This window comes from Choristoneura fumiferana, chromosome 2, assembly GCF_025370935.1.
Source record: "Choristoneura fumiferana chromosome 2, NRCan_CFum_1, whole genome shotgun sequence".
NCBI lineage: Eukaryota > Metazoa > Arthropoda > Insecta > Lepidoptera > Tortricidae > Choristoneura > Choristoneura fumiferana.
Window position 1 is genome coordinate 10922608 of NC_133473.1, and position 13127 is coordinate 10935734.

The window sequence follows — 13127 nt, forward strand, 5'->3', positions numbered from 1 at the left end:
TACAACTTTGCAGGCCGCTGGCCGGCAATGCGACCGTCTTTTGTTTCAACGCGCAACGGTTGCCGGCCTCGCATCCCTATCCGGCCTCGCTAATATCTGCTTGGCCGACAACCCCTTCCCGGCCTCTACAGTAATGTACTATTGCATTTGTAATAATAATAATGGTAGGACAATGATGCCAAGATTACTGAGGAACAAAAACTGTTTCTTATTATACATAGGTACTTCAAAGCATTCATTTGAGCGTATACATGCAGGTAGGTATCTAAAGTACCTAAATAGGTATCAAATCTAGTTATTTTTGTTTAAATTTACTATGGATTTACACTATTATATCTCTTCTAATCCAAATTGAAGATAGGTGGATGTTTTCTTTAAAATTAAAAGAATAAATTTATACTATATCTGATATCTATACATATGATTGTGACTATTTCATGCTATAGGTAAAATGACTAGGCGGATCTGAATGAAATGTACACGTAGTTAATTATATTTATACTTATATGGTGTTTTTTATTCCACAAAGTTGCATAGTTAGTTCCTACGGAACAGTGAAAACCAAATTCTAAACAGACGAAGTCGCGCAACAGCTGTGATTTGATTACAAAAGTCGTTTAAAAATAAATAGGTTGTATTTAACCTCCGACAACATTATTAGGTATTTGTAAAAAAAAATATACGTGTTTTTCAGTTTCATTCAGTTTGACACAATGCCAAAAACCATGATTTCAACGTTTTCAAAGTATTTAGTTTACTGAGTCACTTGGGACAGGTTTTAAGTTCTATTTAATTAATGTTTTAATGATATCAATAGTTTAATATTAAAATTTCGTTCTCGTAATGGCCGACGATGATGATGAGGGAACTGGGGGGATGTATGAGGACGGGCACTGGGCATGGGATGAGGTATCGGGGGCACTTACATTCGTAAGGTACTTAATTCGTAATTATTAGTTGGCTAGTTTTTAAAAAAGAAGCTCTTTCCATCAGAGGACAATTTTGCTTGTGTCAAATGTATTTTGCCGTTTTCCCACCACCAAATTACATGACCACAAATTACAAGCAAATCATTATCATCATCATCATCATCCCAGCCTATATACGTCCCACTGCTGGGCACAGGCCTCCTCTCAGAACAAGAGGGCTTGGGCCATAGTTCCCACGTGGGCCCAGTGCGGATTGGGAACTTCACACGCACCATTGAATGGCTTCGCAGGTTTGTCCAGGTTTCCTCACGATGTTTTCCTTCACCGCAAAAGCTCGTGGCAAATTTCAAATGTAATTCCGCACATGAATTTCGAAAAACTCAGAGGTGCGAGCCGGGGTTTGAACCCACGACCCTCTGCTTGAGAGGCGATAGGTCAAACCACTAGGCCACCACGGCTTACAAGCAAATACAAAATGAAAACTTGTAATATAAGGAGATGTGGGAGGTGGTGGACAATAAGACGATATCTGTAGTTGTGCGTAAAGAGAACAAGAATCCATTTTTATTAATTAAACCCTAGATTATATACATCATGATTGTCGCTGACACCAGCAATATGCGTTTATGTAGCAGTAAACTATTGTGTTGCTGCTAAACACTGAAAGAGGGCTATCGCGTATGTATTCGCCACTAGAGGCGCTAGTGTAGCGTGAGGTCTCCGAAATGTCAAATCTCATAGTTTTTGGGTGAGCTACGCGGGTTTATTTATAATTAGAATAAGTTTGTGAATATTTTGCAATATCTGAAATTAATTATGGCAAATATTCGTTCCGGGGCAATGAATGTCGGTGTTTTGAGACAGATTTGTCTTTCGGAAACTTTTGTCCTCCCTTTTTTCCGAACAAAACGGGGACTATGCAACACTGTGGCATGCTCGATATTTCTATGGTACGGTTTTAAGTTGTATTAAATAGGATTTTAATCTAAACTTTGTTTTCACGCCCGTAATAACAGACTTTGAAAGCCATACTTAAAAACCTCACGCAACAGTGCGCCATCTAGTGAGACAAAAAACGATAGCCCTCATTGCCAACTACACCTCCCCAGAAAGTCCCTTCCCCCCGGGGTGGCAGAAAAAAAATTAAACGCATGTTACTTGTTTACATTCTTTTTTAATTCCTCTAAGTAATAAAATCAAAGAGAACAACTTTTTAGATTAGTTACTTAGTTTAAGTTTATACATGAAAAAAAAACAGGAAATGAAGTTTGTTATCTTCATTAATTATTTCAGTATTTATCCTAGTGTCACTGCAATAGGAAATGGTAAAAAAAACTTTAGATGTTAATAATATATAAAATTTGTAAAAGAATCTCTATCTATATCTCAATATAGTCATTATTCATCATTGGCATATCAATGTGCCTAATTTATTAATTATAATCGATAATAATGATCTTTGGTATTTTGGTATCGGTACTATTTCTGTATACTAATTAATAATAACTAATGCCATAACTCGGAGTCATCTGCTCCTAATGTGTGTCTCTGCACACAACATATTAATTATGAGTACTCATTTGTGCGTCCCTTCAACATATTTTACTAAATATAAATGAGTATTGTCACCCAAGGGCATGGTCACCCTATAAAAAAAATACCTTGGCATATCAGGTCACCCATTTCGGTCAAACTGACGAAAAAACGACAGCTACCTTATCCTTAATTACACACATAATGAAATGAACGTCAGGTAATCATGATCAAAGACTATTTTGCTTCACTCTTAGATTATGAAAATATGGATAAAAGATTTTCGTTGATGTGTACCTCTAGAGTAACGCAGTGCAATTGCAATACTACGTAATGGTAACCGTTGAGCATGTACAGCGCCATCGCATCGTAATGTCGGAGCATCAGAATAATACAGTTGCGCTACCAATTAGCTCTACTTATGACTAGAAAAGTATTGAAACTTTGAACAAATTTGAAGGTCAACTCAAAATACAAATTATGATGACAAATTACTCAATTGTACTTAATTGTATTATATAAGGTTTTTTGCATGTTTTGTTTCAGCGACTTGCCACCTGTAGCAGTCGAAACTATTCAAATGCCGACCAAAGCACCGACCGGGGCTATTGAATTTCGGGATGATGTTGATTTAATAGAACAGGTATTGCGATTTAAAATATATTAAAGAATAATAAGAGGAACCACATAATACATAATATACAATTGCGTGTTTCAGTTAAGATATCGTAGGCGTTATCAAAGAAAAATAAAAGCTGGGCAAGCGGATGTTATTACTGTGCAGGTACCTACTTTTTCATCACACTTCCTCGTCAATGATGTTAAATAATATTTCATGCCTGTATACTAAAGGACAATGGCCTCAATTGTTTTCTTTTCAAGGGAGTTTATTACTTTAGTTTAAAAGTAAGTACGTCATTTCAGACTAAAGAGGTTTCAGGTCAGCCAACGTTTTACTTACATCTTTAAAACTTAGCTATAACCAAATTTTACACCATAATTTTTTTTTTACTTCTTTAACTTCTTTATTTTTATATTTTAAATTTATATCAAATTGTTTTGCAATTATTTTAGTTCATATTTTTAGCGTGTCGGAATAATGAGGGCTATCGCGTATGAATTCGCCACTAGAGGCGCTAGTGTAGCGTGAGCGTGAGGTCTCCGAAATGTCAAATCTCATAGTTTTTGGGTGAGCTACGCGGGTTTATTTATAATTGAAATAATTTTGTGAATATTTTGCAATATCTGAAATTAATTATGGCAAATATGCGTTCCGGGGCAATGAATGTCTGTGTTTTGAGACAGTTTTGTCTTTCGGAAACCTTTGTCCTCCCATTTTTCCGAACAAAACGGGAACTATGCAACACTGTGGCATGCTCGATAATTTTATGGTACGGTTTTAAGGTGTATTAAATATGATTTTAATCTAAACTATGTTTTCACGCCCGTAATAACAGACTTTGAAAGCCATACTTAAAAACCTCACGCAACAGTGCGCCATCTAGTGAGACAAAAAACGACAGCCTCATTAGCTTAGCATTATCTATGGTAGATGACTCGAAAAAAATGAAAATCAGGTGGGCTACTACGCAAATCGAAAATAGAAGTTCGTATCTTTTTGCTGACGCAAATATTATTTTTAATTTTTTTGGAATCTTTTTGTATTTTTTATTTCAATTCTAAATTTTTGTTACTTTTACGGTCATCCCGTAAAACCCATATCGAAAATACAAACTGAAATATAGATGCACAGAAAAACCAGCAAAATAAGACCAGAGCTGGAAATCGAACCCAGAATATTATTTAATACGAAAGTGAGAGGGACGGTACGATACCAACTTCGATTTTCGAATTTTGTTGTAGCCCCCTATATTGCCGGGTAGCCATTATTTTATTCAGTTGTTTCTTAGCACAAAATTATTTCATTTTTTGCATTTTTTTTCTCGCAATGTGATGAAAATCATGGTGTGCGTCACGGGCCGTAAGGGGATTACAAACGTAATCGAGTAATCCCCTTCTTACGCCCCTTAGTGCACAATGTACTCAACAATATCACGATGTCCAGAGGGTGGTTATGTTAATTAAATAGATTTTAATTTTATACAGGATGCTAAGGATATTGCCATATACACAGCTCCACTAAGCATACTCAGCCCCACACTGATAAACCTGCTACATCTTCCGACGACAGAGCGATTTATAAAGGCGTTGATTTTCTGCTGTCAGTATTACTTACAAGTAAGCAAAATTTGTTTTATAATGATTTTTCAGGTGATAAATAGTAATTAGATTAAGTTACAAGCAGTTTCTTTAGGTTGCAGATGAAATGGCAAATCGTATTTTGGAACAAGAAACCAAAGTGAGAACTCCGTTTTGTGACATACTGGAAACTGAATTTCGGACCAATTTAAACGACTTGCGTGTTTTAGTGGCTAAGGAGTACTGTACTATGCTCATTGGTATGTAGAAATGTAACCAAAGTAGGTAATTGCTAAGAGAATTAAAGTACACTATCGTTTAATTGTAATCATTCTTTGAACAGGCGGTGCTGACACTAGAAAGTATCACCACATGGGACCCGCGAAAAAAAGGCGTTCCCTGTCGGACAAGGATGCGCGTCTTTTCGAAACTATGTTGCGGATGTGTGTGCAGATTGTCTGGCTAGCATTAGGGCGAAAAGCTTTCAATCAAATAGGTACAGTCAAGTGTAAAAATATGAACTTATTCAAAGTTTAAAAAATAAGTATCACAGACTCTTATTCCTACGCAATAAGGCCGTAGGTACTCGTAACATTTAGTATTTATTTATGAATAGATACTTATTTTTGCACTTGACTGTACACAGAAACAAATTTATACCTAGGTACCTATAAACTATACCTCATTTTTTTAGCATTAGAATAAGGGTAAACAATCTTGACGAGCCTTTCTATTTTATTTTACGTAACGTTTTAAATAAAACAGTAACTATTAGGTACTTATGATACCAAAAGAATGTAAATGATCATATATCCTTGCTAATTGTTCCATATTTGCTTGGACTTATTTTTCAAAAGTGTTTTTGAGTATAAAAACACTAATGTTAAAAAAAGAAGTATAGTAATAGGATAAATAATTAGAGCTTGTTTAAGCTAAGATGATGCGTGCCTCACTCAACCAAGTCTGTACATTATGACTATAATATTTTTCACCTATGATGAGTTCTGTGACGTTTCGAGTTTGACAGTTTTAGAGATGTACCATTTATCGAGTGAACTATCGATTTTTCTAAGAGTTATCAGTGCCAATTTTTGAGAATATAATGATATTTAAAAAAATAATATTTTCCAGTTTTCCACCCACCGGGCCACCGTTTTCTCGTTATCGCTCAAAATAATCCCTAAAACGAATTACAAACTCTCGACTCTGGGAGTTCAAAACAGTGTTTTTAGACCGTTTCGGCATTTTGACAAAAAATAACAACAAACTTAACGAGAAACAGTAACAAGAGTCAACAATAATAATAACAGAAATTAACAATAACAAAATACAATGCTAAGAAAATGCAACGGACACTCAACTCGCTCTCGTATTAAATAGTATAAGTGTCAGAGGGACCGCACGACACGAACTTCGAGTTTCGAGTTTCGTAGTAGCTCTGCTGACGCATTCGTACTGACAAGCACTGGCCACAAAATGGCTGCGGCCGCGTTCCAAATAGCCGCGTTTACAAAATCTTGCAAGTTTTGTTTAAGTAAAAATTTAAAATATCTTAGTGTGCATTGTTATTGAATAATGAACCGCGGCAATTGCCGATAATGTTGTGTTACATCACTACTCTGTTCCGTTTCACACATTGCGTCATTTAAGGGCAACACACACAGAGAGCGGGCGCGGGTCGGGTCGTGTCCGCCGCGGGAGCCGCGCGGTTCGTTGTATTCACACAGAGCGCGGGTCGGACCGCGACGGGCCCGCGGCGGCTATCAAATGTTGCCAGTTTAGTGACTTTATCCCTAGAAGTGACGGCTTTTGCTTAAATCTTAGCGACCAAAAAAAGTTTTGATTAAAAAATGGTTTATCTGGCGACTTTTGGAGTACAAATGAAAACAGTTCTAGAACCAATAATAAGAATAAGAATAATTTTATTTTCTCAAACATGCTCGGAAATGTATGCGTTAATGTCACGAAATGGAGACATGAAGATTCTCATTTATGGCTCCCTACCACCTCTCTACATAACTTCTTGGCCTAGGCCATGAAGTATGTATGAAAATCCATTATTGTCCGTTGCTCTAACTTTTTAATTTTACTTACTAACATTAAACTGACAAAGGAAAAATTACGAACAGCCAACCACCACTACTCTATAAGCATTTGCGATACTGCGATGCGATGCCATGCGAAGTGATGGGATACGATGCGAAGCGATGCGATGCGATGCGAAGCGATGCCAAGCGATGCCAAGCGATGCCAAGCGATGCCAAGCGATGCCAAGCGATGGCACGCGATGCCAAGCGATGCCAAGCGATGCCAAGCGATGCCAAGCGATGCCAAGCGATGCCAAGCTATGCCAAGCGATGCCAAGCGATGCCAAGCGATGCCAAGCGATGCCAAGCGATGCGAAGCGATGCGATGCGATGCGATGCGATGCGAAGCGAAGCGATGCGATGCGAAGCGAAGCGAAGCGATGCGATGCGATACGATACGAAGCGATGCGATGCGATGCGATGCGATGCGAAGCGATGTGAAGCGATGCGAAGCGATGCGAAGAGATGCGATGCGAAGCGATGCGAAGCGATGCGAGGCGATGCGAAGCGATGCGAGGCGATGCGAAGCGATGCGAGGCGATGCGAAGCGATGCGAGGCGATGCGAAGCGATGCGAGGCGATGCGAAGCGATGCGAGGCGATGCAAAGCGATGCGAGGCGATGCGAAGCGATGCGAAGCGATGCGAAGCGATGCGAAGCGATGCGAAGCGATGCGAAGCGATGCCAAGCGGTGCGAAGCGATGCAATGCGATACGAAGCGATGCAATGCGATGCGATGCGATAACGATGCGATGCGATGCGATGCGAAGCGATGCGAAGCGATGCGAAGCGATGCGAAGCGATGCGAAGCGATGCGATGCGAAGCGATGCGATGGATGGATGGATGGATGGATAGATGGATGAAATATTTCCTCACATTGTTTGAGAAAAGCACTATACAAGCCTCGGCCAGAACAGAGATTGCTGAACTCGCCCCTTACTTCATGGCTTCAGGCAATTATACAGTGCCGCGAGATATATGTGGTTAACAAAAAAGTAAAACCGACTCCAAAAAAAAAAAAAAAATAACAATAAATGGAACCGACTACAAACCCTTCAAAATATTTTCCTAGGTGTACCTACTAGCTCGAAGTCGGTGCCTCAGCACGAGCCAGCATAAATAATTGAAATAAAAAAAAACCGACACGCTCTTGGCCGGTTCTTGTTTATTACTTCATCACGTCTAAACCACTGAACCGATTTAGATGAAATTTGGTATACATATAGTTGTAGTCACAGAGATGGACATAGGATAGTTTAATCCCGGAAATTTGTATAGTTTCTGCGGGATACATTGTATACCGAATTTCATCTAAATCGGTTCAGCGATTTTGACGTGATGATGATGGCTGATGAAGTAATAAAGAAACAGACTTACAAACTTTCGCATTCATAATATTAGTGGGATGGGATTAAAAGTAAGTATTTTTTTTATATTATGTATGTTGTTCGACAGTCAACGTCATAAATAAGTGATCACTTTTAGGTATAGGTACCTTGTCGCTTTCAGTCGTTACACAATTTCGTATGGCTTATCAAACATGACGTTAAAGTGCCAAGGTACAAAAGTGATCACTTATTTATTACGTTGAATGTACCTACACGATATGTCATTAATTAATTATAATATTTATCTAATTAGTTATCAACATTTTTTTTTCACGTAATCCAACTTTCAGACCGCCAGTGCCCTGTCACTACCAGATTATTGTATTGTTACACAATTTACATAAGTATTCCAAATTTCAAGTCAATCTGACTACTGGAAGTGGTCAAAATATACTTGCAGAATTTGACTACAGACGGACAGACAGACAACGGGACTGTGAAACTAAATAAAAGGTTGTAAAAAGTAGCCTTTATGTTATTCCAGCTATCTACGTACCAAATTTCATTCAATGCCGTTTTAGTGTGAAGGAGTAACAAACAAACAAACACACACACACACGACACACACACACACACAACACACACGCACACAAACTTTCGCATTTATAATATTTACTTATATATAGTACTTGTCAATTTAATTAGCTGTACATGGCTGACAATTATATTTTTATTAGAAAGTTAACAGTGTGGATTTTACTTTATTATTTAAATTTATGTAATGGTTAAGTTACAGAAATACGTTACTTTAACTTCCCTTAAAAAAAAAGCCTGGGTGCCGGTAGCCCAGTAACACACTGTAGATAGGCAATGCTAATATATCAATACTGTGGAGTCAAAGTTATCGATACTATCAAAAATTCGATATATCGTTGCAACCCTATCTGTCAAAGGACGCCGCGTGCGAAGGTAAAGCCATAAATCGCACGCGGCATCCTTTGACAGAGGCGGCGCGTGTCAAAGCGGCGGCGCGATACAAACACCGGCCATTTGCCGCTCGGCACGGCTGCCAAATTAGGGGTTTTCCCCTCAAATTTAGGGGGTAAATAACTGGGATGGGGTATTTTTAAGGATTGTTGGGAAGTTTTGCTTTTTATATTTATTTTGTATTTCTTCTATTTCACATTATTTCTTGATAAAAAAAATAAAAATACAAAATTATTGGGCTGGGGTAACCCGATCTAGCCAGTCAAATTTGATGACTCAGCATGACCCAGCAGGATCGTGAGGTAGACGACTATTGTTCCATACCTGCTGGCTCGTGCTGAGTCACCGACTTCGAGCTTTCAAGGGTTTTGCGGTCGGTTCCATTTTTTGATATTTTTTTTGAGTCGGTTTTACTTTCTTCTTAAAAAAATATTTTATATATACGTTTAACCTGTTGAACCTAATAAGATTTTGCATTACCTGCAGCAACGCATGCTAAAATGTGGTATAGTAGTTAGGTTATATTAACATATATATGTTTTATCCAATATAGCTTTCATCGAAATAAGCCTAGTGTGTATTTCTTTTCAGTCTGTTCCATATGGGTATCAATGAAAGGGCTCGAAAAATAGAATCTTCACACGAAAAAAAATCAAATCCAATGTCGCTGCCATCACAAAGCAAATGTAATCGTCTGGACCATAGTTCAAAAACGGAACCCGTATAGTTTCGCCATGTCTGTCTGTCTGTCTGTCCGTCCGCGGCTTTGCTCAGGGACTATCAATGCTAGAAAGCTGTAATTTTGCACGGATATATAATGAAAACTATCCGACAAAATGATACTTGTACAATGAAAATTAAAAAAAAAAAAAAAAACAATTTTGTGGGTACCTCCCATAGACGTAAAGTAGAGATTTTTTGTATGTAAGTAAGCCGGTGGGTGGAAAATTAAAAAAAATCTGGATGGTAAGTATATCAAACTTACAATCCTGCCTGATGTCATTATACGACATGTTTGCTGTGTGTGTAATCATTCACTTCATTCTTGTGGCACTACCTATACTAACATGTTTTAGGGGGATTTCCAATGAATTATAGCAATTTTAGGGGTTTTTAACTTAAGTTTTAGGATAAATATTTTAGAGAGTTGGTAACTCTGCGCTCGCCCGCGCGCTGTTTGTGACGACGGGCGACGGGCGCGGGCCCGCGCACGACCCGCGCCCGCGCCCGCGTTCTGTGTGAAGGCGTCCATATACCGCCATGCAAATACGCCCGTCGCGGGCCGCGCACGACCCGCGCCCGCTCTCTGTGTGTGTTGCCCTTTAAAGAAAAAAATATTTTTCAATCGTATTCGATGGATTTTATTTAATGAACACTGATATTGCTATATATTTAAAAAAGTACAGTTTTCTTTTTTTTTGATTATTTTGCTTCAAAATAGAAATAATTTTTAAAAAATATTTTGCGAACATAGTATGCGTAAATGCGTAATTCGGAAAATTTTCAAGTGTCACAGAACTCATCGTAGGCGAAAAATACAATAATTAGACAGCAAATTTTTACAATAACCGCCCGAGTCTAACGGGGAACGAAATCTCCGTTAGACTCAGGGGGTTATTGTAAGATTTGTTGTCTTACTAATCATAATGAACTGATTTAGTTGAGTGAGGCACGCGTCATCATAGCATAGACAAGCTCTACAGTAGTTTAAAAAAACCGGCCAAGTGCGAGTCGGACTAGCGCACGAAGGGCTCCTTACTAATCTATTTAACATTTTATAGACATTAGCAAAAACGGCAAAGAAATCACGTTTGTTGTATGGGAGCCCCTTAAAGATTTATTTTATTCTGTTTTTAGTATTTGTTGTTATAGCGGCCACAGTTATTCATAGTGAAAATTTCAACTGTCTAACTATCACGGTTCATGAGATACAGCCTGGTGATACACGGACGGACAGACAGCGCAGTCTTAGTAATAGAGTCCCGTTTTTACCCTTTGGGTACGGAACCCTAAAACACAAAACACGCTATAATGGTAAACTGTCGGATTGATTATAACGTGAACTGCTAAGATAAAAAGATCACGCAAACTTTGAAGTGTCAATAAATACTAAAGAAGTCACACCTCAATTCTATTGACAGAATTGGAAGTCAACCGGCTATTTAAGTCAGAGATCTTTAATGCGGTGGAACACACGTTACATACCAATTACATAGCAAAAATGTCTAAAGAAGAAAGAGCTGTCCTGTTGGGATCATGTGTGCGACACGACAAGAAGCTAAACACGCGATCACCTCTGATGAACGAGGTCTTCTGTGACAGAGACATCGATTACCGTATGATGGGCCTCGGAGTCATCAAAGTGCAAAGGTATTTACAAATTCGATAGCCAGACAGCCAAGGGTTCCGGTTTAAATCCCCGGTTAGGCTGATATTCGTACGAAAAATACAAATGTTTGCTTGCTCTCGAGTCTCTGGTGCTTAAAATATATTTAGTATGTTATTTACCTCTATATACGTATCGTTGCGTAATACTCATAGTACAAGCTTTGCTTAGTTTGAGATGTGGTCAAATAGGTTGGTTACAATAACGTGCACTGAATCTGAATTTTTGAACTGATTTTTTTTGGAACTCAGTCTTTATTTTTTTTTGGCCTTAAATTGCCTGATTTCCTTCTCAGGACTACGCCTCGTATCCAATATATGTACAATGCGGTAGCCGGCCCTGAAGAGAAGCTAAACGAGCTGGGTATACCACTCGGAATAATCGGCAAGCCTCGCACAGCGTTCGACACCATGTTGAGACCTGTTCCTACTGCTGGTGACGGAAAATCAAAACTTCTATGTAAGTTTATTGGTATCTTGTCACAATCACAAGAGGTTTTTCCGAACTGGTTTCGATTATTTTTGACAATTCATAAGTGCTTGTTATAGCCTAAATTGAATAAAAATATTTTGACTTTGACTTTTTGAATCCTGATAATCTGGTAGCATGGTGAACGGTTGTGTTGCTCTGAATATGAACTCTGGTTGAGTTCGAAACGCGTCGGTGTAGTGTGGTGGTGGTGATAGTTAGGTTTGTGTGAATTGTGTGTTCTTACAGTGTGGAGGCGGAGGAGCTGCATGAAGACATATTTGTTGCATAGCGTAGCTATCATAAGGTGCGGCCGGGGGTGCCGCGCACTGTTTTACCTAGCTTGTAACTGGTTTAATCGTTAATTATCGCCGTTTAACAGGTCTTCTGCAAGTGGATACAGCACTAGAAGCAGCGTTGTTCCATGAAGAATCGGTCAGCGGCCGCTCAAAAATTATATCCCGACATCACCTTACCAGCTAGGACTCCACATGAGTAAGTAATCGGACTTTCAGATTAAGGGGCTTTTTCACCATCCATTGATTAGTGTTAACTGACGGTTAAATGTGATGCCGTCTCCGTCTATTCGAACAAAACAAATAGAGACGGCATCAGGTTTAACCGTCAGTTAACACTAATCAATGGATGGTGAAACAGCCCCTAAAATATCTTAAATTTCCCTATTAACAAAAAATAGTTCACCAAATGCTTTCTATACATTTTTGTACAAGTATGTTGGAAACAAATGCATACAATTTGTGTGTACTTACTCACAAATGTTGATTAACATGATGGTTGTTACCTATATCTTGGCCTGTCCATCTAGATTCTGACGATTCTTGTTATACGAGGAGTTCGTGATACCAAACTTTTATTAGTTTAAAATCATCATGTCAATCGCATTTCAGTCACGGTAGAGACGAGTTTTTCTGTTTTTTTTACACGATACTGACTCTATCATTGATTGACCCTTTTCCGGAACGCTATAATCTGGACATCTTTAAGGTAAAAGTGAACAGCACCTTCTAGGCAACGTGTACCATCTTAGGCCTCATCTTCACCTTCCATCCAGCGAGATTGAGGCCAAACGTAAGCCTATGAAAAAAATCTCACCTAATGAAAAGTGCAGATGAGAATACCTACTCTAGTCTTGAAGAGCCCTAGTTTGTATCTATACGGAATTATCTATTATTCTATTAGTGATTCTATT

General features: G+C 38.5%; 1 protein-coding gene across 1 annotated transcript; it reads left to right on the forward strand.

The window, feature by feature from the left end:
• The first annotated feature begins 704 nt into the window (after positions 1-704).
• On the forward strand, positions 705-12400 carry LOC141445380 (protein phosphatase 1 regulatory subunit 36-like). The gene is made up of 9 exons (XM_074111223.1): positions 705-935; positions 3009-3105; positions 3181-3246; positions 4569-4700; positions 4777-4921; positions 5005-5157; positions 11205-11433; positions 11745-11908; positions 12300-12400. The coding sequence occupies exons 1-9, from the start codon at positions 844-846 to the stop codon at positions 12398-12400; spliced, it is 1179 nt and encodes a 392-aa protein (XP_073967324.1). The 5' UTR covers positions 705-843.
• Positions 12401-13127: the final 727 nt, after the last annotated feature.

What these genes read in the sequence shown, in the direction of transcription:
- LOC141445380 (XM_074111223.1), top strand. Translation starts at nt 844, where the DNA reads ATGGCCGACGATGATGATGAGGGAACTGGGGGGATGTATGAGGACGGG. An exon ending in ATGTTGATTTAATAGAACAG is followed by an intron (nt 3,106 to 3,180) that starts GTATTGCGATTT and finishes TGCGTGTTTCAG; the next exon opens with TTAAGATATCGTAGGCGTTA. An exon ending in GTACTGTACTATGCTCATTG is followed by an intron (nt 4,922 to 5,004) that starts GTATGTAGAAAT and finishes TTCTTTGAACAG; the next exon opens with GCGGTGCTGACACTAGAAAG.